The following is a 25,931-nucleotide window of genomic DNA, read 5'->3' on the forward strand; positions in this document are numbered from 1 at the left end:
GCCTGAGCTTGACAATGGCAAGGCCTCCAGGATGCTGAGTCTTCTTCAGCGTATGAAACCCTCCGGGGGACACCGGGCTGGCTCAGTCGGTTAGGGAGCTGCCTTGGTCTCAGGTTGTGATCTCAGGGTCCTGGGATGGAGCCCAGCATCGGGTTCCCAGCTCAAAGGGAGAGCCTGCTTCTCCCTCTCCTTCGGCCGCTCCCCCAGCTCGGGCTCGCTCTCTCTCTCTCTTTCAAATAAAAAATAAAATCTTTTTAAAGAAAGAAAAAAGAAAGAAAGAAAGAAAGAAAGAAAGAAAGAAAGAAAGAAAGAAAGAAAGAAAGTTAGTTGGTTTGGGACTTGCCTTAGTTTTACTTTCCCGAACCCCCAAAGAATATAATCAGTCACCCCTCACAATCCCAGGGCAGCCCCTCTTCCTGCCCAGGGGTCCCGTCCCCGTGCTTTAACAAAACCACCTTTTTTTGCACCAACGACGTCTCAAGAATCCTTTCTTTTTTTTTTTTTTTTTTTTTTTTTTTTTTTTAAAGATTTTATTTATTTATTTGTTAGAGAGAGAGAGAAAGTGAACACAGGCAGACAGAGTGGCAGAGGGAGAAGCAGGCTCCCCGCGGAGCAAGGAGCCCGATGTGGGACTCGATCCCAGGACGCTGGGATCATGACCTGAGCCGAAGGCAGCCGCTTAACCAACTGAGCCACCCAGGCGTCCCTCAAGAATCCTTTCTTGGTTGTTGGCTTCAGACCCCACCAAACACACCAACATCCCACAGCTACATCCCTGGGCACATAGAGGTCCAGGACTGGTCAGCATGCTTGTGGATACTTGTGGGGTCTCAGCACATGCTTACCTGGCCCAGGAAGGGTAGGACATGGGCCCAGGGTTGCACAGGCCAAAGGGGAGTCAGATGTGCAAGTCCATTCAGAGCTCTATGAAAAATGAAACCCCCCAGATGGCTCCCACCGGCTCTCTCCATCTAGCAATAAAAAATAATGCAGAAGGGCAAAAATTCCCTGAGATGTGGGAAGAACAAGGCCCTTCTCTGCTGTGATGATTAATTTTGTGTGTCAGCTTGGCTGGGCCATGGCACCCAGATATTTAGTCAAACCTTATTCTAGATCCTTCTGTGAAGGTTTTTGTGTGTGTGTGTGTTTTATTCTTTTCCCCATGAGATTAACATTTTAATCAGTAGACTTTGCATAACGCAGAAGACTTTTCATAACACGGGTGGGCCTCATCCAATCAGTTGAAGGCCTTCATAGAAAAAAGACTGCCCTCTCCTGAGGAAGAAGGAAATTCACCAGCAGGTGGCCTTCAGACTCAAGCTGCAACATCAACTTCTTTCTGGGTCTCCAGCCTTCCCCCTGTGGAATTTGGACTTGCTAGCCTTTGGGACAGCCAGAGCCATTCCCTGAATTGGATCTCCACACTGCATTGGTCCTGTTTCTCTATAGAGAATCTTAACTACCACACTCACCCTGTGAGCATCTCTCCTTGTCCTTAGGACTGTTCTGCCACATCTAGAGGTAGGCTGGTCAGGGATCAGCAGGCTCCTTTTCTAGAGGAGAACAGGAAGGTGGGGAGAGAGAGGTGGGAAGTCCCACAGCTCGTAGGTTGTCCGGTTAGGCTCTCACTCCACAGGACCTGATTCCAAAGTCCATGCTTTATGATTATTTTTTAAAATTTTATTTTGAAATAATTTGAAACCCTGAGAAAATGTGCAAGGTGAGTATAAAGAAATCCCTTATGCCCTTCCCCCACAATATTCATTCAGCACATTGTTTCCTCATTCTTTCCACGTGGACATCTTATGGGTATCACACAGTTCTATTTGAGTGCATGTTACAGATATTATGCCCATTTTTTCTTATTTTCTTAAAGATTTTATGTATTTATTTGAGAAAGAGAATGAGAGACAGAGCACGAGCCGGGGGGAGAAGCAGAGGGAGAAGCAGACCCAGACTCAGGGCTCGATCCCAGGACCTTGGGATCATGACCTGAGCTGAAGGCAGATGTTCAGCCAAGTAAGCCACCCAGGTGCCCCATCTCTCTCTCTCTTTTAAAATAGACTTTGTATTTTATTTATTTATTTATTTTTAAAGATTTTATTTGATAGAGAGAGAGAGAGAGAGAGCACAAGTAGGCAGAGAGGCAGGCAGAGAGGGAGAAGCAGGCTCCCTGCCGAGCAGAGAGCCCGATGCAGGGCTCAATCCCAGGACCCTGAGATCATGACCTGAGCCAAAGGCAGAGTCTTAACCACTGAGCCACCCAGGCGCCCCTAGACTTCGTATTTCAAAGTAAAGTTAAGCAGAGGGCCCAGAGATTTCCTAGAGACCCCCTACCCTCCTAAGCACAACCTCTGCCACTATCAACACGCCCCCCCCACCTCAACTGGAATGTTTGTTTGAACCGATGAGGCTGTTTACATGTCAGAATTGCCCAGACCTCTTTCCTCTTAAATATTTCAATATGTATTCTCTAAACATATGGATATCTTGTTACATAAACACAGAGCAGTGATGTGATTTAGAATTCTAAGATTGATACGATGCTATCCTTTCTTACAGCACATATAAAGAATAAATCCTTCTATTCAAATTTTAATAGTTATTCTAGTACTGATCTTCACATCCTCCTCCGCCCGCCGTCCTCACCCCACTCCAGGATCGTACGGAGTTGTCACGGGTCCCAGATGGGACTCCTGGGAAGCGCTGGGGAAGGGACGGTGTCATTTGGGGGGAAAGTTCCCCGTGTCCTAATTATCTGTCTTTGAAGTATCTTGATGGTGCAAATTGAGTAGTTCCCTGGTTTGTGACCCATTTAGTCTGCTCCTAGAGACGCCCTATTTTACTATCAGCTCTTTAACTCTCTGGGGCTCAGGGCCTCCCCACTGCCCCCTCACCCCTACCTCTCACAGGAGGATTCTGTCCACCTGACGGCTCAGTGTTGTCTTGTGGCTGATATTAGTTCAAAGTCCCCCCATCCCCAGCGCTATCTGGGGACCGTGACGATGTCTTCTATGGAGGGGGCTACTCGAGCTTCCTAGTGATGCCGGCTCTGCTCACTGGCCTGTTCCTCCTGGCCCGGGGAAGGTGTCTTCTCTGCTTTTCCATGGGTGATGATTTGGTGGCTCTTCTGGCCTTATGTGGCATACCCCGCCCCCCCATGCCCACCTCCCCGACCTTCGAGTCCCATCGCCCCCATCCTTCAGGCAATATCATCACTGGGCTCTCACTCAGCTTGGCTTTTATTCACCTTTTCCATTTTTCTAGAAGCTTTGCTAGCAGCGAGCTTGCCCCTTCTCCTGGACTCCTGGCCAGGGTATGAAGTCCTGAATTCCACGTGGGGCTTCCAAATCAATAAGCTCTTCCTCATCCGGTCTTACACAGGGGGCTCCCTTGGTCAGCGGACCCTGGGGTCCACTCCCACTCACACCCACCTGGCTTTTCTTGGTCTGCGCTGGCTGGGTTTTCCGGCTGTTTGGGGTACAGGTCCATCTGTCCCTTATTCGGCCCAGCATCCCCGGCTGGGCTGTTCTGGGACTTCACCCACTGGGCAGGAGGGGGCATGGGTGCAGTTCACGGGGCAGGGGGATGATTTTTTTTTCCAATTAAAAAAATATTAATATTTTATTATTGTTGCAGGTCTTTGTAAAAGCAATAATCAGATAAAGTCAAAAATCCCTTCTTTTCCAATCACATTCCCATCATTATCCCCCAGAAGTATCCAAGGTCATGGATCAAGTTCATGTTTTTATCACTTTACTATACATATTAGCTGGAAATTAATAAGAGATATTGTTTTGAGTACTTATGAAGATTATGTTAATAATACAAGTTATATTTAATATTTTACAGCTATTTTTCCACTCAATGTTATTTTACGATCTCCTCTTTGAATCCTATAGATAAGTTATTCAATTTTTTATTTAATTTTTTATTTTTTTTTATAAACACATAATGTATTTTTATCCCGAGGGGTACAGGTCTGTGAATCGCCAAGTTTACACACTTCACAGCACTCACCATAGCACATACCCTCCCCAATGTCCATAACCCCACTCCCTTCTCCCGATCCCCCTCCCCCCAGCAACCCTCAGTTTGTTCTGTGAGATTAAGAGTCACTTATGGTTTGTCTCCCTCCCGATCTCATCTCGTTTCATTTATTCTTTTCCTACCCCTCAAACCCCGCAGGGGGATGATTTATAGAAGAGAGGCATCTGCAGGGTCTCCTTGTAAGGGGGGAGGTGCTAGCTTTTAACGGGAGGGGAGCCGCTCTGAGGGTTCAGAGGAATCTGGGGAATCCAGATCTTCAGGGTCTCCAGCCCTTATGTCGCCGGGCTGCGTGTCTAGAGTCCCACTCTTTCCCGAGCAGGGTCCTGACCTTAGTTAGCAGACCTGATTACCCGCTAGGGGGCGCTATCATCAAACCGAGAGCCAATAGCAGGTGTTGGGGAGGATATGGAGAAGCCCCCCTCACTGCTGGAGGCGGGGTGACTGGCACAGAGCCAGGGGACTCGTTAAGGTGGTTCGTCACCGTTAAACCCGGAGTTATCATACAAGCGAGCGATTCCACTCCGGGCTAGATACACCCAAGAGAAATAAAAATACATGTTTGCGTAAAATCCCACGCCAACATTCATAAAGGCCAAAACGTGGAAACAGTCCAAACGCCCACCAGGGGATGACCACCGGTGTGGTCTCTCCACCCAGTGGAATATCGTCCAGTAACAATAAGGGGGAACCACGGACGTAGAAGCTCCCACACCACGCGGACGGACCTTGAGCACGTGCCCCTATGTGAAAGAAGCCGGACACAAAAGGACAAATACGGTGTGATCTCATTTGTAGGAAGTGTTGCTAATAGAGTCAGGAAGCCGATGAGTGGGTGGCCAGGGATTGGGTGGGGAGGGGCCGCTGGAATGCAGAGTGAGTTCTGATGGATTTCAGGTTTCCCTTGGGGCTGGTGAGAATGTTCTAGAATCAGGATAGCGGATGCCCCTTGTGACATGGCTCACCTGGTGAGTATCCTAAATGTGAACTTTGTGACTATCCCCAAACCGCTGAGCTGTTCCCTTTATAAATCAAGATTCACCGTGCGTGAATTACATGTCAAGGATGATTTTTTAAAAATTAAAAATTAAATTAAAGCATTAAAAAAACAAACAAACCTGACACTTTCTTTGGAGTCTTGTTTTACGTGCGTGCTGCCTTTCTGGACCGGGCCCTCATTCTCCCCAACTCTCCAGCCGCAGGAGATAGAGCCTCTGTGAGCTACCGGGGAGGCCCCCTGGCTCTGCGGGGCTCGCAATGGCTGATTGATCACATTTAGCTTTTCGTTATTTTTTATCCCCTAAGGCTTCCTACTAAGGTGGTTTTTAAAAAAATTAATATATAATGTATTATTTGCTTCAGGGGTACAGGTCTGTGAATCATCAGTCTTACACAGTTCATAGCACTCACCATAGCACATACCCTCCCCAAGATTTTATTTATTTGAGAGAGACAGAGACAGAGAACACAAGCAGGAGGAGCCGCAGAGGGAGAGGGAGGAGGGGAGAAGCAGACTCCTGGGTGAGAAGGCAGCCCGATGCGGGGCTCGATCCCAGGACCCCAAGATCATGACCTGAGCTGAAGGCAGACGCTTAACCGACTGAGACACCCAGGTGTCCCCTCCCACAGTAAGTTTTAATACTGCCTGGGCTACTCTCTCCTCAGAGCTCTTTTTCCCTGCATTATCTGAACTTTCCTTGCACGTGTATGTTTCCTTAAGACCTTTAGTTCCAGAGAAAAGTGCTCGTGGGCATTTTGGGGAGTATCTCTAGGATCATTAAATGTAGAAATCAAGTTGGTACGGACATCCATCTAAGGCTATGGCTAAGCCCTCCAAAGTCATGGTGGAGTCACTGTGTCAATACCAGGGCAGTCATTGTCAAAGACCAAGGAGCTAGAGTAGAATAAATCCCTGCAGGGATCAGCCCAGCCCAGGTGATGGACAGGTCCTCCTTACCTCCTGCCTACTGGGGCTACATCAATTCCCACTATCTCACAACTCCCCTCATTCAAGAGCCATTTTGTGGGGGTGAGAGCTAGAGTCTGTGCAATGAAGATGGGAATTACCGAATTGAGACCCATCACCGGTTCCCCCCGGGAGGAGCAAGGTCAAGGCCAGGTCCTCACCTGCTGCTGCGTGCTTGGCGGGGGCAGGTCTCTGTGGCCCGCAAGTGTCAGTCCTGAGTCCTGGGGACTGGCCAACCACAAAGGTGTGACTTGGGGTCCTGAGAGTCCCACCCCCGGATATGCAGTCAGGGAGGTGAGTCTGACACTTTATTGGCATCATGTGCCCTCACACCAGATGGGGGTGCACAGGAGGTGCTGGTGGGCTTGGTCTCTGAGACTTCCCTATAGTCCCAGGGGCAGCAGAGGAACCGTTCTCGGTCACGGTCTCCCTCCCAGAGAGCAGATCTGACATACTCTGTTAGAGCATGCCCAGCCACGGGCCATGGGGAGTCAGGCTTGCTGAGGCCCGCGGGGGGCACGCAGGGCATGCATTGGGGCTCCTTCCTTTCTGTCTCCTTCTGCTTCTCCCCCTGGGATGGACCACCCGCTCACCCACCCAACAGACATTCACAGTGCATCTGCTGGGGCTGCCATCCCCGACTTGGGCTGTCGGCACTGGGCACCTGCTCCGCCCTGTGCTACAGTGGGTGGGAGACACAAGCCCCCTCCAGTCTGCCCCGTTGTCCGAGTTCTGGCTGTAATCTAGACCGTGCTGACAGAGGGGGACCGGAGGCATCTTCCTGCCGTGCTGGGGGCCAGCAAGCCCTGAGCGATGCCTGTGACCACCAGAGCCCACGTTCTGGGTCCGGCCCCCCGCTTTGTGGGTGTGAGTGTCAGCGGTGGCAGTGGCCTCCTGACCTCTGCTTTAACCACATTGGTCTAATCTTGACCCCAACGGTCTGGTCATGGTCCCTGCCCTTCGCTCCTCCAGACCACCCAGAGATTTAGATGGAAGCCCTTTCTGCTTACGATTCTTGGACTGTTTTGTTTTCTGTGCTGAGCCATGACTAAGGGATGCTGTTGCTGGCCCAGGGGTCAGGAGTGCCCCTTGCACGGACCTGGTGCCTTTGCTCTAAAGTCACAGAGAAGCAGGCTGAGCACTGTCTTTGGTGCACTGGTTCATGTCCAGGCTCTGGGGATGGAGAATCCCACGAGTGACGCTCCCACAGGCCAGGAGAGAAGACAAGAGCCCAGTAAAAATTCAGGAGGCCAACAGGGCATGGTCTCGGGATGCACATGTGGGGAATGAGTGCAGCAGGAAGGGGCAAGAAAATCAGGCTCTGGCGAAATGGCAGTCAGGCATCCCTTGAGAGGGGCTGCATGGTACATGTGCCCCACTCCATGTATAACAGATAAAACTAGCCCACATAGCATGCTCTCCTGCCAGCGGCTGAGCTCAGAGAGCAACTCAGGAGCTTAGCCATACACTGTAGGCCCCTGAGCACCTTCTTCCTGCATCCAGGCCAGACACTGCTAATCAATCACAGCATCACGCCGTGACGTTCCTTTGCTGTGTCCATGGCAGACATCACTAATTGATTAGGTCACTCTTCCTAGGTATGTATCCATTCTCCAGAATCCTCCAGGACACAGGGCTCCAGGCAGTCACTAGCAACGGACCGTGGCTGACAAAAGGCATGAAGACTGTCCTCTCTGTGAGAAGCTGTTGGACTAGGGAAGAAGGAGAGGCCACTGGCAGGACAGGGAGGGGTTTTGGCAGCAGACATGAGCTGGTGTGGACAGGCACAGAAGTCGGGAAGGAGGAGGACATTCTCAGCAGGGGCAGTGTGGGATGCAACTGTCGCTGTCCGAGAGCAGAAGCACGGCGGGGAGGCTGGGAACCCAGGCTGCTGCCAGCCCACAGACCCACACGTATCAGGTGGGCAGGCTGCACAGAGTAGGAGGAGAGCACGGAATGGGGAGGCTGGACGGAGAGGCTGGATCGGTCTGTGTGTGTGTGTGTGTGTGTGTGTGTGTGTGTGTCTCTCACATAGACACACACACATCTGGTAGGTGACCCTGAGTTTCCTCATGCCGAGGGCTGGTGTCCTTTTGTCCATCTGGTACAAACATGGACTCTGGCCTTCACACAGCAGCCTGGGGGAAGGTGGCAGAAGAAGTTGGTTAGCCCTAACCTTCCCGGTGAAGCCGAGACCACAGGGACCCTGAGTGTACAGGGCAGGGGGTGCACGTGGGGCCACGGCAAGGCCTGCCCCTCTGGCCGGAGTCCTGGCCCTCCCTGGGCACGCTGCCCCCAACGAAGCCTGCCCCTGCTGCTCCACCGCTCTCCTACCTTCGCCGGCCATGGTCGGATGGGGGTGCCATCCCTGCTCATGCAGCACAGGGCAGACATGTAGGCGGCAGCTTCCCTGGCCAGCAGGTCCCAGCGGGCATTGTGGCCCAGATTGCCCGTCGGGTCAGCCGGATCCAGGATGATGGGCCTGCAATTGCCGTTAGAGTCAGGCTTATTCCTGGTCACATCGGGGTGTCTCCTGAGAGATTGGTTGGACTAGTCTCCTCCCTCAGCCAACACTCTGCACGGGCCACTTCTCCCATCGGCATCCAGGGCAGACATCACTAATCGATCACTGTGTTCATCTGGGCCACACCCTGGCAGCAGGTACCTGGCATCCATAACTGATCATGGCACCGGTCCTATCACCCTCCCTTCCTACATCTGTGGCAGATGGCACCACCTCAGAGTCTTTTTCAGCACACCATGCTAAGTTACCCACGGGCTGGAGGTGTGAAAGCATCTCTGCTCTCTCTGCACCATTTGAGAGAGAGGCAAAATCCCAAAGAATAAGGCATGCCTACATTACCTGGCGGGTTACCAGGTAGGGCTGCCAGATTTAACAAATGCAAGCAGAGGATGCCCAGTTAAATTTGAGTTTTGGATAAACATAAGTCTATCCCCAATGCTGCATGGGATATACTTATCCTAAAAAGTGATTCCTTGTTTATATGAAATTGGTACTTGACTTGGAGCCTTGCATTTCATCTGGCAACCTTATTTACAGGGGACGAGGAAACGGACTGCCTGTCCCCCAGGTGCTAAGGGGATCCCTGTTAGAAAGGAGCTCGGTCTTAGGAAGAGGATTTTGCTCTCCCTGCTCTGTGCCCTCCGGATGTGGGAGAGTGAGCTACCCCATCTCTGAGACCTTGTGATGGGGAGGGAGGACCAGAACCTGGGCTGCTGAAGCTGCCGGTTCAGGAAGTCTCTGACAGTCTTGTCCTTGTTGTTGTAGTTGACGGTCCAGTAGACACAGAGCTGGCGGTACTGGCTGACCAGCTCTAGGACAGTGCGGAAGCCCTGGGCCATGTTGAACTGGGGGTCCTGGCCGCCCTGCTCCCAGGCATACACCGTCAGGAGTTCCAGCCCGTGCTGGGGGGGCAGGGAGCCTCTCCCCTTGGGCATCTTGTTGCACTGGGGAATAAGGGGAAAGAGGATGTGTTGGTTCACACTGGCAATGAAGAGGAGCAGGAGGGACCATTCCAGAGCTGGCAAGCCCACCCCCAAATTTTACAGAGCACCTCCACGTGTCAGACGCCCGGCCGTGCATTATCCCTTCAAGTCCTGTGACCTAGTAGTGACATCAATCCAATTTTCCAGATAAGCTAACTAAGGTCCCCCAGGCTGGGGAGTGCCGCTCCTTCTGCTCTACCAACCCAGGGTTCTGCCCCCTGCCCCCGCCCAGGACCTCGATGGGAAGGTTGGTGGCGGGTGGGTTGGGGGGAGCGTCCTCGCATCACACCTGCCGGTACCAATGTTTCACCAGTCGGATCAGACTCTTGAGCTTGGTGGGCCGAGAGATGATAAAGTCCCGCTGCAGCTCCGTGAAGCAGGTGGAGAACTCGCCCGCGTGGTTGTAGCTGTGGATGAGGTCGACGTAGACTTGAGATGGGGGCCTGTAGCCGGGGACCACCTGGCCTGGAGAAAGAGAGGAGGCCACCATCAGCTCATTCCCCAGAGTCCTGCTGGGGCCAACTGAGCAAGGATGTCCAGGACCTCCTACTTGGGCATCTCCCTAACGGCTGGGCTGGGACCCACTGGGGGGCGGCGGGGAGTCCCAGGGTGATTTTAGTTGGAGCACAGACATGGCATGACCCAGTGTTAAAATATCTCATTTTCCTTCCTGTCCCCTTTCAACCCTTCCGTTTACCTATAATGAGGAAAGTCTCGGCTGGGAGCTAACACATCCCTAAGGGCTCTTGGATGCTCATTCAAGCGTCTCTAACTAAGGGAGAGCCTCGGTCTCAGAGCTTCTGGTAGGACCGCACGCGGCGAGCTGATGTCACTCTCTGGTTTCGTTGTCCTTAAAGGCATTCCTTGACATTCAAACTCCTGCTTTCTGAAGAAACCGTGTAGCTTTGGATGCTTTTCTGGATGAATCCCTTCCTTGTCACTTGTTTTCCCAACCTCGGGAACCAAATACATTCAGATACAGGGGACGTCCTCCTGCAAACTCGCCGAGGCAAACTCAGAACTGAACCGATACTAAGAGGTCTGTGTCTGTTTTGTTCAGGGCTTTATCCTCGGTGCCTGGAGAATGCTGGGCACATATGCGGCACGTTTACAGAACTCGTGGATCCTATGGGTCCATGGCAGGTGGAGGAGAAGGCGCACAGGTATGTAAAGACGGGATGCAGGGTGACACCCCGATACCTGCATCGTCAGGTGAAGGAAGACCTTGGTGCTCGAGGCAGGGAAGTCCCTCACTCAAGGTCAACCACCATGCCGGTGCAACTGCTGACACTAGGACCCAGCCCAGAGCCACCATGAGGCCACATAACACTGTTGCGTGAATTAGAGAAAAGTGTCCCTTTCTCCAGACACTCTGCAGGAGGGTGATGATAAACATGCCCACATATAAGGCCTATGCTGTGAGCAGCTGTGCTCTGGTTGTGCAAAGCACCACCCCGAATACCATCCCTGGCAGCCCAGCCTCCGTTTTTCCCCTTCTCAAGACTATGCCTGGGTACCTCACCTAAGGCGTCAAAGGCTGGAAGCACATCGAAGTCCACACTCTGATCCAGCATTGTCTGGGACGTCAGGGAGAAGCTCAGCACGCGGGAATTCTCCCACTTGGGGATCTCGAACTTCACCTCGAACTGCATCTCCTGCTGACATGCCTCCAGCTGGGCTCGGATCTCCGAGATGACCTCAGTCCGCTTGATGCCCTGCTCCGCGAACTGGCTGAAGCAGCTGAGAAAAACCACTAGATCCGCATCCGAGCTGCCTCGCAGAGCCGTGCCTTTGGCTAAAGAGCCGCCCTGGGGAGGACACAGAGGTGGTTTGACCCCTGAAGGACTCCTGCTGGAGCCTGTGGGTCAGAAACGTGCTGTGTGAACCTGGACAAGTCACCTAACCTCTCTGTTTTACCTCTTTCATATGAGGTTAATACATAGTATGATTATGAGGAAAAGAAATGTGCAAGACAGAAGTTTAAACCTTTCAACAAATGTAAACTTTCTCATCCCATCACGTTTGGGGGCTGGGAGAGATTTGAGAGATTTTTTTCTTTTTTCTTTTTGGCCTGTGGCTCTCAAGCCTATCTGCATCAGGAGAGTTTTTTTTTAAAAAACGACGGATGTCTGGCTCCTATGCCCCGGAGACTGTGATTTCATTGGCCTGGGAGGGAGACTGGGTATCAGTATAATTTTTTAAGTGGCTCTAAGTGAAACCATGGTGGACAACCAGTGAACCAGGTTATCATCTTCAAGTATTATGGACGAGAAAGATAAGGATCAGAGAGGGAAAGGTATTTGCCTGAGGTCACACAGCAAATCACCAGGGACTTTTTAATGACTGACTCCATGCTGACCATCTTCTGGAGCTGACCTGGGTCTCACTTGTGACTTCAGTTGTGGACTGAGGTTGTATCTGATACAGTGGATAATGTGACTTCTTAACACAGAGCATCCCTTCTGTCTTCTGGGATCACCGTCCCGGTTTTCTCTGGGGAATCACTCCTCCCACACATTCAGGTCCATGTGGAAAGGACTCCATCATATGAGCCAAGCTTGGCCAGTCAGAGCATGTCTCCCTGGCCCCACGGATTAGTTTGGGGATGGGTATAAATCCCAGTCAGGTCAATGAGACTCAATTCCAAGACTTCTATTTGAACTTTAAGAAAACAGAATTCCCTTTTCTGGAAGTTTAGAGATGCCAAGGACCATCATATGGAAAGGGCCTGTCCAAAACAGAAGATGGCAGAGCCAAGAGCTGGGATGAAAAGCTCACTCCTGATGACCCTGCATGGGCTCCTAGATCGAACTGTACCTGATAGTAGCACCACTCCAGGGCTTTCCATTTGCATCAGCTATTATATATTTTTTTGTTCCTCCTTTTGAGTTAGTTGTCACAAGCAAACAAAAGAGATGTGTTGGACATGTCTGGGTCCTTCCTCTGCCATCCACCCACAACCACATTCTGGTTTCTCTTCTAGGCTTGGCCTTGTGCTGATTGTCATAAGGATGATAGAAGTGGGTCAGGCCAGGCCCTGGTCTAGGAAAGATCACCAGCCTGCAGGACCCGCCTTGCCCACAGCTCTCCGGGGACTTACCTTGACCACCTTGAGCACTTTGATGGCAGAATTCTGGAAGCAGTTTTCCCTCAGGAATGAGCAGATGGCATCGACGGCCTTGTTCACCTGAGTCAAGAACTGGCGGTTGGGCTGGAGAAATTCACTGATGAACTTGTCAAGGTCCCCAGCTGGGGTTTGGTAAAGGAGAGCAGGCTATGGAAAGAATCCGGGTAGGGCCAGCTTGAGGCAGGATTCCCTGTGACCGTCCTGGCCCTAACTCTTGATATCCTAAGAGGATGAGACTCTCACTATCTCCCATAACATTTTACTTTCTCAGCTGGTTGGTAGGTCTCTGTAGTAGCATCCACAGGACCTGAGTTCGAGTTCTGGATCCACCACCATCACAAAGCCTCGGTGTCCCCACTTTATTTATTTTTAAAGATTTTATTTATTTGACAAGCAGAGATCACAAGTAAGCAGAGAGGCAGGCAGAGAGGGCGGGGGAAGTAGGTTCCCTGCTGAGCAGAGAGCCCGATGCAGGGCTCGATCCCAGGACCCTGAGATCATAACCTGAGCCGAAGGCAGAGGCTTAATCCACTGAGCCATCCAGGCACCCAGTCTCCCTACTTTAAATGGGGGCAAGAACAAGGCCCATGCTTCACGGGCTGAATTGAGTGTTAAGCGCTGGTTATGAGATTCTGCTGAACAACAGCAAATGCGATAAACTCACATCCCTTTGGGAGCTGGCTGTCGTCTTAAGTGGGGTTCCCTAGAAGCAGAGCCCGTGATGGGGATTCCTGTGCATGGATTAACTGGGGGTGGTGTCTGCAGGAGAAGGGGAGTGAGGGAAGTAGGAGAGAGCCAGGGAAGGAGCTAAGTAAGGCTCCAGCTGGAGAAAGCCTCTGCTGAGCCCCCCCGGGGGAACACTGGACTAAGAATTACATCACAGAGCCGGCCTCACCTTCAAACAAGGGTGGGCCTTTTGTATCCCATGTCACTCATGCATTGGCTGGGACCGAACCACCTATGTCTCAGTGGCGAGGCATCATCAGTGACCTCTCCCAGCAGCTGGGGATGTGTGCACCAGCAGGGAGAGGCGATCTGCGAAGGGGGGCCTCAACACCGTCCGCCACTCCAGGGACTCCCCTCTTACCATCACATCCCAGGGCTGCACAGACGTCCCTTTTCCACTCCTAAAGCAGACCTGTGTCCCCAGAGCTGCTGCTTCCTGGGCCAACAGCTCCCAGCTGCCCTGGCCCACATTCCAGGTGGGGTCGGCAGGATCCAGGACCAGGGGCCTGGGGGCAGAGTGGGTGGGCGGGCAGGTGGGGAAGGTGGGAATCAGTGAAGGAGCAGAGGGGGTGGGAGAGACTAGGGAAGGGTGTGGGAGCTGGGGAGAAGGAGAAGAGTGTCAGGACCTTAGGGCTGGCCCAGTCTCTCTTAAGCACGGTAGTAGGGTTCCTGCCTGGCCACCTCGGTCAGGAAGGTACTGGGTGGTCCCTTAATTTCAGAAATGGTATTTTATTGTGTTAATGAAACTGGTCTTGGCTTCTTTGGGGGCTCCTTGTGTCCATGCTTCCTCAGGAAAGAGGCCGGAAGGAAGCACAGTGACAAATGGGGTTGGGGTACCCAGGTCCCACTCTGGACCTCTCCTGGACACAATGACTCCAGGGCAACAATGAGGGAGGTGAAGGATGATGGAGGAAAGGCAATGGGGAAGTGGGTCTGCACCTCTTTTTCTGAAGCTGGCCAAGAAGGTGTGTTTTGATAGCCAGGTCCTCAAAGCTATAGTTGACCGTCCAGTAGACACAGAGCTGCTGGTGCTGCTGGACAAGTTCTAGGACGGTCTTTAGGCCTTCGGCCGTTTTGAAAGAATCTTTCCCGCAGCCTTGCTCCCAGGCGAAGATGGTCAGGAGCTCCAGGGCATAGACTGGGGGCAGAGAGGCACAGGCTGGCTGCTGTCCTTTGTTCTGAGCTGCGACCTATGTCACCGAAAGCCAATCAAAGAATGAGTGGACATGAGCATCTTACTATGTGCTAAGCATGGCCCCAGGGACTTGGAGAGGGAGGGGTATATAAAAACAAAGCCACGTTAAAAATAGAACCCTTCTGATTTTACAGGTGGATAAACTGAGGTCTGGGGGTTGGGGAGTGACTTGTCCAAGGTCACACAGTGACCTAAGACTAAGAATCTCAGACTTGGTCTTTGCCTGGAGTCTCTCCTCAGAGTGTAAAGAAATGCGGGCCGCAATATCCTCAGCTTGGGATGCCAACATCTGTCAGCATAGTGATGTAAGCAGCAGTGGGTGCTCAGTAGGTGTTTGTTGAATGAGCACATGACCGCGAGGGCTTTCAGAGAAGTGTTAGGTGGGGCCGCTCCGGAAGATGCTCAGGGGTTATTTAATACAATTTGCACAGAGGGCAGTGATGGTGGAACAGCATAAGCTAGGGCTTGGGGGGAGGAGGGGAAGGGAGAGCATTAGCAGTGGGAGGAGCGAGGAGAAACTGAGCAGCTAGAGAAGGATGGTGAACTCAGCCACAAGAAACGAGCCCTGGCGGTCCGATGGAGAAAAGACTTCCTCGTAGCTATGGGCTTCCGGTCTGGGCAGGAAGTGGAGGATGGAGATGGAGGAGGTGGTCCTTCTACTGGGGATGGCCAGTAAGAAGTGAAGGAAGGGAGATGTCTGCCCAGGAGAGGAGCTGATTGGCTGAGGCAGCTGCCATGACAGCAGCTGCTTCCTGAGTGGAGCAAGGGGGTCTGGCAGCCTCACCTGACGGTACCAGTGCTTCACCAGCAGGATCAGGCTCTTCAGCTTGGCCGGCCGAGTGTTCACAAAGTTCCTCCGCAGCTCTGAGAAGCAGGCCGCGTGCTCGCCGTCCTGGCAGCCGCTGTTGAGGAGGGTCCAGTAGATCTGGGGCGCGGGTTTGGCGCCAGCGCAGAGCTGCCCTGTGGAAATTTGAAACGCTCTTAGGGCAGAGCTCTAACGAAGACATCTGCATGTCCCAACCCAGCCACTCACCAGCCCTTATTAATATTTGAACGTTAATTACGTAGCCCTGCAATCAACAATACACAATGTACAACAGAACAGCAATCGGGACTCTTTTTTTAAGCACCAAATACGTGCCGGGTGCTTTTTAGTAATTTTCACTAATGCACCCAGTAACTCTGCAAAGTGGGGGATCTTGACCCCAGACAAGCTATGTAGCATAGCGGGTAAAGGAATTAGTCTCCAAGGCACAGGCTGGAGGCGGCCCTCACCCACGGCGTCAAAGACGGGCAGCAGGGTCACATCCATCCAGCTTTCTAGGGCCGTGGACACCAGCTGGAACTGCAAAGCCCCGGGCACGGTCCGCTCAGGAAACTTGAGGCTCAGGCCAGGGACTGGGTCCTGCCACCCGGATTCCAGCTGTGCCCGCATCTCACTAAGGATCTCTGGGCGGCGGGCACTTTGGTCCTTGTAGTCGTTGAAGCAGTTGAAGAAAATGATGAGTTCGGCATCGCAGCCACCCCTCAGGTCTGTGCCCCGGCCAAAGGAGCCCCCCTGCAGAGGAAGGACCATCTCAGACCCACCAGTGTCTCCGTGAGCTCAGGGGTCAGACTCTGACCCCAACTGCTGGTCCCCATCTGTGGCCCAGATGTGACTGGCTCACTGAGGCCAGGACCGGGGACAGCACGACAGAGGCAGGCTGCACGAGGGCTGCGACCTCTGACTCCTGGAAGCCTGGAAGAGTCTGACTATACCTGTCTGCACCTGCCCTCTGACCCCCGGGCCCTGCACAAAATCAGACCAACGTGCAGCAACAGATAACAGGGGGCGCGGTATTAAAGATTTTAGCCAAATATCTGCAGCACCTACTGATGGCACATCTGGATCACTGGTTGCAAATTGAGGTTCCAGGGCCAGATGGGGCCTGCAGATGTGCTCTGTTGGCCTGTTTCAATCAACCCACCAATCCATCCATCCATCATTCACCCATTCATTCATTCAACACTTATTTATGGAGCACTCAAGTGTACCAAGATATGGGAGTACATAAAATGTCCCAGCTCTCCCGGAATTTATATTCTAGCAGAGGGGGGAGGAGGGAGGGACAGTCAGCAGACAACAGCTCCCAGAAAATGCTAAGTGCTGTGTGGAGGCAAGTCAGTCAGGAAGGGGGACCAGGGGTGGAAGGGAGGTTGTAATTGTAAATTGAGCAGTCAGGCCTCTGTGAGAAGGGGACTTGGGTCCCAGACTTACAGGAGGGGAGGGAGCCAAGTGGATCAGAGGAAGAGCCTTCCAGAAAGAGACACCAGCCAGTGCCTGGTGAGTTCAAGAAGCAGCCAGGAGGCCGGTACGGAGTAAATGAAGGTCAGAGAAAGACCCAGGACCAGATCCTACGGGCCGTGAGGCCATTACACTCCGTGAAACAGCAGGGGATTTTGAGCAGAGGAGGGAAGCTGTCTGATTATGGTAATAGCAGTTTAAAAAACCATCATCAAAGTTTTTTTAAAAGCTGGCACTCAGATATTCACCTCGGAGGGCAGCAAACTCCCCTTCCACGGATGTCCACTTGCCTGCCGGCCCTCGGCTCCTTCCCCTCCTCACTGCGGTGCCCCAGGACAGTCCCATCAGTGTCTCCCCCCACAGACTCACCTTGCTGACTCTCGAGGCCTTGTAGACACACTTCTCACGAAGGCAGCTCAAGATGACATCAATGGCCTTGCTGACCTGCTTCTGGAACTGGGGGTTTGGTTTCAGGTGGTCCTGGACGAAGCGGTCCAGGTCCTTGGCAGCAATCTGGGACAGATCCGAGGCCGTCCCCAGCGTGGGAGGGATGATGCTGGCTGCCCCTGAGCGGCCAGGAGCTGGGCCTGGGGGCCACCTGCCCCCTGTCCTGGGGCACACAGCATGGAGACTGCTGTTCTCCTCAGGGGGCCTCTGGGCAATGCCTTGCTGGATGGGGTGGTCTACACCTGCGGCCCCAGCACGCGGAAGACCCTGGAAGTATGTAGAAGGAGTTGTCTTACAGGCATTGAAGTTTCCCCATCCCTTCTCTCACCAGCCCCCTCCCAATGGACAGTCAGGGTGACTGAGACTCAGAATGGGGAAGCGGGAGAACCACCGCTAGCCCATAGGGTGCCTTTGTGCAGATTAGAAAAGGATGCGCTTACAGACAGGATCAGTTCTAGAAAGGACCCCTGTGCTGGGCGGACACGGTGTGACAAGCAGACAATAAGCCCGCGAGCACAGAGGTGTTCCTCCAAGCAGGCTGGGCTTGGTGAACAGCTTGTTCGCGTGTCCGCGGCCCCCACTCCCCACTCTGTCCCCCACCCTGGGGCCCCAGCGCCCGGTGGATGATGCTCAGGAAACACTGCGCCCCTGAAGTAGGTGTGGCTTTACACCTAACAAGGATCCCCGGAGCCCCTCACTCACAGGCACCTCCCAGGGCTGCACAGCGCCCCCTGCCGCCTGTAGAAAGCATGGGCGCTCGTAGCAGGACCCTGCCTCCTGGGCCAGTATATCCCAGCGCCAGGCTGCGCCGTTCCCCACATCCCACGTGGGGTCAGCTGGGTCCAGGATCACAGGCCTGCAAAGCCAGAGGGACAGGAAGGTTCTGGTTAGTACGATGGTCAAGACTGGGGCTTCTGAGGTCAAGCCGAGCTGGTGCCAATCCCCACTCTTCTACTTCCCAGCTGTGGGACCTGGGGTCGATGACTTCCCTCCTCCGAGCCCGTTTCCTTTTGTGCAAAACGGGGATGACAACAGTGCCTGCTTCGGTGGGCTGTTATGGGCTGTTATTAAATTGGGGCGACTTAGATAGAGTCCTCAACTCTAGATGCACATTAGAGTCGTAAGACGGAAGCGTTAGGGTTAGCGTTAGGGTTAGGGTTAAGGTTAGCCTTGTCTTTCCTCCGCGTGCTTCCAACCCGGCATGCACACAGGAGCACACGTACAAGGCGGCTCCTACCAGCCCTCTCCTAACACAAACCGCCTGATGTCCACCATCAGCGCACTGGGAGGCGGAGTGTGATAAATCCCCACAGTGGAAGACGATTCAGCCGCACGAAACAATGCACAGCAATCAACAAGACACACAAAGATGCGGCAGAACCTCACAAACTTAACATTGAGGAAGAGACGCCAGACACGAAAGCACGTGCCCTCTGATTCCCTTTCAGTAAGATTTTAAAATAGGACTGGGAGGGTAACTGTCAGAATGGGGTCACCCCAGGGATGTCACTGAGCGGGAGAGAGGAAAGCGAAACTCCTGGGGCGCTGGAAATATTCTCCCTTGATCTGGTGGTGGACCTTCACTTTATACTAAGTCAACAAAACGGGCCCTTTGGATGGGTATGCTGTGCGTCGCTAAAATGTTCACGCACACAGTATGTTCACACAAGAAAAATCTTTTTAAAAAACTCTCGTGAGGGGCGCCTGGGTGGCTCAGATGGTTGAGCGTCTGCCTTTGGCTCGGGGCATGATCTCCAGGTCCTGGGATGGAGCCCCGCATCGAGCTCCCCGCCGAGCAGGAAGTCTGCTTCACCTTTTCTATGCTTCTCCCCCTGCTTGTGCTCTCTCTCTCAAAGGAATAAATGAAATCTTTAAAAAAACAAAAACCTGCCCCGAGCAGGGGGCCTGGGTGGGTCAGTCAGTGAAGCATCTGCCTTGGGCTCAGGTCATAGTCTCGGGGTCCTGGGATCAAGTTATGTATCGGGCTTCCTGCTCCTTGGGGAATCTGCCTCTCTCCCTGCCCCTGCACCCCTCCTTGTGCTCTGTCTCTCTCAAATAAATAAAATCTTTAAAAACAAAACTGCCCCAAGGAATTGCAATTTCCCTCTGGGGCCGAGTCCAAGGGACTGGGAACCACACGGGCGGCACCTGGCTCCGGCCCCCACAAAGGCCCGCAGGAGAGGAGACTTTTTTTTTTTTTTAACATTTTATTTATTTATTTGACAGAGATCACAAGTCGGCAGAGAGGCAGGCAGACAGAGAGAGAGAGAGAGGAAGGGAAGCAGGCTCCCTGCTGAGCAGAGAGCTGGACCCTGGGATCATGACCCGAGCCGAAGGCAGAGGCTCTAACCCCCTGAGCCACCCAGGCACCCCGAGGAGACTTATTTTATCATTGCTAATGATCTCCCAATGATCTCCCGTGGCCCCCAGCCCAGGAGAGTGGGGAGGGGGTGTGGGGAGGTACCTGGGTCTCTTGAGCTGCTGCTTCAAGAATCGGCTGACCGCAGTGTCCTCGAAGTCATAGTGCAGGGTCCAGAAAACACACAGGTGCCGATACTGCTGGATCAGGCCCAGCACGGTCCGCAGGCCTTGGGCCAGGCTGAAGGCATTCTTCCCGCAGCCCTGCTCCCAGGCGAAGATGGCCAGCAGCTCCAGGGCATAGGCTGGAGGCAGCACCTCCCTCCTCACCTCCTCCCGGCACACCTGTGAGAGGGTAAGGAGAGCTTAAGAGCTTAAGGTAAGAGAAGCAAGGAGAAGGAGAGAGCTTTCTGCAGAACTTGGCTGGATCGCTCAGTCTCGGGGCCGCAGGAGCCCGCAGGCGGAAGCCGGGGACGAGAGGCTGGGTTCTAGGAGCAAACTGATATTTCTCAGCCGCCCCCACTCCTGGAGCTTCAGCAAAGTCGTGGGCTCATGTGAGCTCCCAGCTGCTGGGACTGGGAGCAGTCAGAGAGAGACTAGCGGGCAGTGTGAGATCATTACAGATTTCCCCAAGGGAAAGCGTGGCAGAACTCGCCCAGGGTCAGAGGGCAAGTCAGCGGCTGAGCAAGGACGGCTATCCAGCACCTCCTCGTACCAGATTTGCTTTAGGATGCGTGGTCTGGCACAAGGACCAAGCTAGGTGCCCTAAGATTTTGTGGGGCTGACCCCTCTCCTCCAGGCACAGGCTGGGCACCCCTTCCTCCATAACCAAGAGTCTATCCACAAACATGAATATTTCGGAGGGAGGGCGTTATTCCTGAGGCTGGGACGGGAGGTGTACAAACTCCACGTTACTTCACACCATACATAAAATATTCCAGATAGTTTCAAAGCCCTGAAACCACAGGAAAAGAAAAATCTTAAAAACTTTCGAAAGGAAACACGGAAGAATGATTTTAGAAAGTCAGGATAGGCAAAGCCTCCTTACACGAGACACAAAGTACAAATCACATAAGAAAAAGATGAGGGCACCCGATTCCATTAAAATTCAAACATTTGTTGTGACGAAAGACCTATGAACAAAGTGGAAGTACAAGCCTGGGACTAGGAGAAAAAGATTTGCGTTATATCAACGCAATAAGGATTCGCACCCAGAATATATAAAGATCTCCAACAAGCCAACAACAACAAGACAGCTAATGCGGTAGAAAATAATAAACAAATGACAGGAACAGGCAAGTTCCCATAAAGAGACACATGAATGGCTGTGAAGCCTCAGAAAATATTCTCGCTGGCATGAAATCACAAATTCAAACAGTCGCGAGTGCCTGGCGCAAGGAGCCTCGGTGGCGGCCTCACCTGACGGTACCAGTGCTTCACCAGCAGGATCAGGCTCTTCACCTTGGCCGGGCGAGTGTTCACAAAGTTCCTCCGCAGCTCTGAGAAGCAGGCCGCGTGCTCGCCGCCCCGGCAGCCGCTGTTGAGGAGGGTCGAGTAGACCTGGGGCGCGGGTTTGCCATTGGAATTGAGTGGCCCTGGGGGTGGGAAGTGCTGTAAGTCGGGATAGGTTCTGAGGCACAGGACGGAGACACTGGGGGGAATTTGGTGGCAGGGGATCCACTAGCATGGGAGTTTGGAGGATGAGGACGAGAGCCTGGAGCTTCTCAGAAGGCAGAGAGGAAAGGTCGAGACCAGAAGGAGGAGTCCCTTCCTTTCAAAGCTAGGGCCAGGCTGAAGGAGGGCAGCCGTAGGAGCGATGCTTCCGGTTGGGTCGGGAGTGCCTAGAACCTCGCAGTCTTCCCTCCCCGAGGCTCCCTCGGGCAGCGCTAGAATAACGCCAAACCTACCTTTAATTAATCAGTGCCTTAGGGAAAGGAAACAAAGCTGGAGAAGTAGAAGGCAAAAGGTCCTGATGCTTTAGCAGCGAGCGACGGCTAATATGTCTGAGTGCACCCGACACGCCAGACGGGCGCCGGGCTGAAAGTTTCACGTGAGTCCCCCAGAGCCCCACCAAAACCCAATCGGGCAAGTAGTCTTCGCCTCATGTCACAGCGGAGGACCCCAAGGCGCAGAGTCACTCAGGCTCTCCCCAAGGTTACACAGCCGGCCAGTGATGGAGACAGGATGGGAACCCAAAGCGGGCCAGCTTCACAGTCGGTGCCTTTCCCGCCACCGCTTCCCGTGGGCCCGGCCTGGGAAAAGTAAGCACGCTCCGTAATTTCCCAGGTTCCTGACACCGCCTACTTGCTGTGTGACTTTGGGTGAGTTACTGTCTGTCTCTGTGCTTCAGCGTCCCTCTTGGTGAAAAGGAAGCTAAGACAGCACAGGCTCGGTCAGTTTGTTTGCAATGAGATAAAAATATGTCAGGTGCTTGGAATAGGGCAGCATTTAATAAGGAGTAGCTATTATGATTAATGTTTATGTACCAAGCGGGTGGGTGTCCAGGTGGGGGAGAGTGTGGCTCTCTGCCAGGACCTCATAACTGGAGAAACTCAAGAGGGCTATCTGCAGGGGCATCATGGTTAATAATAATAATAGTGGAAAATAATAAGAAGAAGAAGAAGAAGAAGAAGAGAAGCAAGCCCTCATATAGCCCCACCATGTGCCCGGCACCATTCAAAATTCATCCCATACATGAACACACACAGTCTTTCCAAAAACTCCGTAAAATGGATAACTAGGGTCCCATTATTATTAACCCCATTTTACAGATGCGGGCACAGGGGCTCATTATTATATTAAATCAGGCATGGGTATATTGGGAAGGGGAACGCAAAGATCACATTGATGCTTTTAAGATAAAAGACAAGACTTTGCAGAATTCTGGCCTTGTCCCCAGCCCCCTACTGCCGGGCGCATGCCCCTTTGCCTTCTCCTTTGGGGTATTTGTGGAAGAGCTGAGCAGCCCCAGTTCTAGGCAGTGGCTGAAGGAAAGTTGCCTAAGCGAGGGCCAAGCATCTGGACACCAAGACCACAGACCCAGGAGCAACTGGGCTTTTTTGGCCCAGACTCAGTATGGGCAGTGAGGACACCAGAGCCCAGAGACGGTTCCCCAGGCCACACAGAAGGTCGGGGGCGGGGCGGGGGGAACAGGGCCCAAACTGGAAGCTCTGTCTTACTCCTAATGATCCCACCCCCAAGCCTGGAAAGGGCCAGGCACCCCTCACCCAGAGCGTCAAAGGCCGGCACCAAGCTGACATCCATCCAGTGTTCAAGGTCCGGGGATGCCAGGCGGAACCATAGGACCCCGGGCCTGTCCTGCCGAGGAAACTCGAAGCTCAGACCGTGGATGGGTTTCTGCCACCAGGATTGTAGCAAGGTCTGCAGTTCTCTGAGGATCTCTGCCCGGTGAACACGCTGATCCTCGTAGCTCTTGAAGCAGGTGAGGAAGAGGACAAGTTCGGAATCACAGCCACCGCTCAGAGCTGTGCCCCGGCCGTTGGAGCCTCCCTACAAAGAAAGGGGAGACCGTGGGCACACAGCTCCTGGCATTCGACTCCATGCAGAAAGGCGCGTCGAGCACAGCCGGCCCTGGGTTTTTGAGAAAAGCCAACTTCATTTGCGAATCCTTGATTTCTAAATGTTGGCAACCGATGTCGACCATTGTTGTGAGTTCAAAATTTTTAAATTTTTTTAAAAATGAAAACGGTGGGTGAAACAAATTCTGTTTTGCCGAACACATTTGTGACCTTTGCCTGGGATGTGGTCCAGAGCTATGATCGGACTCCCTGAGTTTTCGGGACTTTTCTCACAGGTGTTTCTCCCTGTAAAGCTGTCCACCGAGGACTCCGGAAGGAAACACACACGATCAGAATCTCCCCCCTGTCAAATGTCTGCCAAACCATAGTCTCACTTCCAAGTAATACCCCTGATGTGGTTTCCTTGTGGTTACACAAGACAGGGAGGTTCAGGGTGGTGAAGTGAGTAACAGCCAGAGAAGACCAGAACCAGAGTTAGCCCTCCAGGGGCACCAGCACCACCAAGCTGGGATCGTTCATTACCTCAATGGTATCCCAGTTCCTTTGCCGCCAGCTCCTCACGTCGGGGGCTGCCAACCGAGGGGAAACGGGGCAGAGCAAAGAGAAATAGTGTAGACTGAGCTCTTTTGCACACGATCGTCTCACTGAGGCTCCCTAACAAGCCTGGGAGAAAGGTATCACCATTGCTCTCACTTCACCAAGGAGGAAACAGGAAAACGAAAGTGCAGGGCAGGTTGTTTACCAACTCCCCGCCCAGAGGCAGCACCGGGTGCTTTGAACTCAGAAAGTCAACTCTGGGAGGTCCGAGGTCCGGCTCCAAGCCTACATTCTTCCTGCACCCCTCCCCCATAGATTAACTCACTAAAAAATACTGTTTATTATGAACGTTTCTAAACCTACACAAAAGAAGAGAGGGTTGTAAAAAGACCTTTGCCACATTTGCTCCATTAATTCGACCCCTCTTTTCTTCCTTATACGATTTAAAAAGAAATTCCAGCCACTGTGTCATTTCATCTTGAACATGGTGGTCCCCAATGCGGGGGGGGGTGGTGGTGACATTTGTCCCAGGGGACATTTGGCAATGCCAAGAGACTTTTTTGGTGGTCCTAGCTGGAGCAGGGGAGCCCCTTCATGTTGGCCCTGGCAGGGTGTGTCTTTTGACAGGACTCCAGAGGCCATGCCTTCCTTGCTTTCTGGTCTACCTAGAAGCCCCAGGCTCATGTCGCATCTTACCCCCGCCCTGGAATCAGACATTCTTCCAAGGAGCCCATTCCGCAGGGAGCAGCATCTCAAGACTGGAAAGGTAGCCCGTAGCCCTTACCTACTTCACCAAGGCCTCCTTCAAAGCCTGGAACGATCAGGCGGCCATAAGCTACATTCAGCCACGAGAGCTGTTTCCAGATCTTCCAGGGAAGCGAAGGATGCCAAAGCTTTAGAGGTTCCTAAACTCTTGCTCCTAAGAAATTCTCCCTGTCCACCTCCAAGGCAGAAATCTACCTCCACATCTCATAGGCTGCGAGTCTCTCCTTCTCCTTCCTCTTTCCTGCCTCCCAAGCCAAGCCTCAGCCCTAGGAAACCACCAGCTGCTCTGGGGTCATCCCCTGCTCATCCCTTCCGGGACAAGCTCCAAGTCCCTCTACTCCAGCCAGCTTCCCCTGACGCTCCCCTGGCGCCCCTGAGTTTGTGCTGAGGGTTTCGTGGGTGACGCCCGTCTCCTCCCTGAGTCTGTGGGCATCCTGGGGTGACAAAAAGTGGCCTGCGGCGGTGGGTCACCCACATCCAGTCCCAGTTTCTCAAGTCCTAAAACAGGTACAATAATCCCCACCTCACTGAATGTGAGCATTAAGCGAGATGACTCATTTAACGAGACGTTTATTGTTATTGGGTAGTTTCTCAGTAAATTAGGCTATTATGGCTATTATAGCTATTATAGAATACTTGTGATTCTGTACCCTTAGGATCAGGCTGTGGTGTGAGGACTGGAGTCTGTCTGGACCAGGTGAAGCACTGAGTGAGTCAATGAATTTTGGATTTTTTACAAGCTCGGAAACATTATTTCGTCTCTGTGCCTCAGTTTCCCATGTGTCAGGTGGGGTTCATTGTCCCTACCTGGCGGGTCTGTGGTGTGCTGTCTATTTTCAGGGCACTTCCAACAGCGCTGGCGCACAGCACGTGTGTTGTTTAAATCTCAAAGACGAGAATGAAAAGAGCCGATAGAAACCATCCCTGTCCGCGAAGCCCGCGGTCACGCGCCAACATCCTCCGAGGATTGCTCCCGTTTCTAGGTGACACCCCTCACCCCTTCCCAAGGCGCCTACCTTGGCGATTTTCAGCACCCTCCAAGGCTGGGCAGCCGCGCGGCCCCCGCGCTCACGCAGGGAGGCTGCCAGGTCGCCCAGGGCGCGCCGCGCAGCCGCCAGGAACTCGGAGGACGGCAGCAGGTTGCTGGCCACCAGGTTGTCCAGCGCGGCGGCGGGGGTGTGGTACACGTCCATGGCCCGGCTCAGGTACCCTGATGCGCCCTGGCTTCCTTCTCGCGCTCTGCGCGCTCCCCGGTGCCTGCAAACCCCAGGCCTCCTCGGCTCTGCGCGCAGAGGCCGGGGGTGGGGCGGCACTGCTGCCCCAGCCTGCCCACGCGTCCCTCCTTCCCAACTTCGCAGACATGCCACTCCCCTCCCGCTTTCAGTTTCATTTCTTTTCCGCAGCTCCAGACTTTTGCACACACTTCCGCCTTC

General features: G+C 53.1%; 1 protein-coding gene across 2 annotated transcripts; it reads right to left on the reverse strand.

The window, feature by feature from the left end:
• Positions 1-5,466: 5,466 nt before the first annotated feature.
• Positions 5,467-25,782, reverse strand: OAS3 (2'-5'-oligoadenylate synthetase 3). 2 transcript variants are annotated; one of them, XM_080821123.1, is made up of 16 exons: positions 25,515-25,782; positions 22,885-23,167; positions 21,077-21,252; positions 19,764-20,002; positions 18,002-18,155; positions 17,222-17,566; positions 15,844-16,126; positions 15,353-15,528; positions 14,313-14,563; positions 13,735-13,879; positions 12,621-12,794; positions 11,043-11,328; positions 9,810-9,985; positions 9,243-9,481; positions 8,348-8,495; positions 5,467-8,151 (listed from the first exon to the last, which is right to left on the reverse strand). In XM_080821123.1, exons 1-16 carry the CDS (start codon positions 25,689-25,691, stop codon positions 8,140-8,142), a joined length of 3,264 nt encoding a protein of 1,087 aa, XP_080677249.1. In that variant the 5' UTR covers positions 25,692-25,782; the 3' UTR covers positions 5,467-8,139. The 2 variants fall into 2 exon arrangements, with proteins under 2 accessions (XP_080677249.1, XP_080677250.1); XM_080821124.1 differs by having other exon boundaries at positions 12,621-12,707; positions 25,515-25,773.
• Positions 25,783-25,931: the final 149 nt, after the last annotated feature.

Source organism: Martes martes (assembly GCF_963455335.1).
Source record: "Martes martes genome assembly, chromosome: 13".
NCBI classification, from domain to species: domain Eukaryota; kingdom Metazoa; phylum Chordata; class Mammalia; order Carnivora; family Mustelidae; genus Martes; species Martes martes.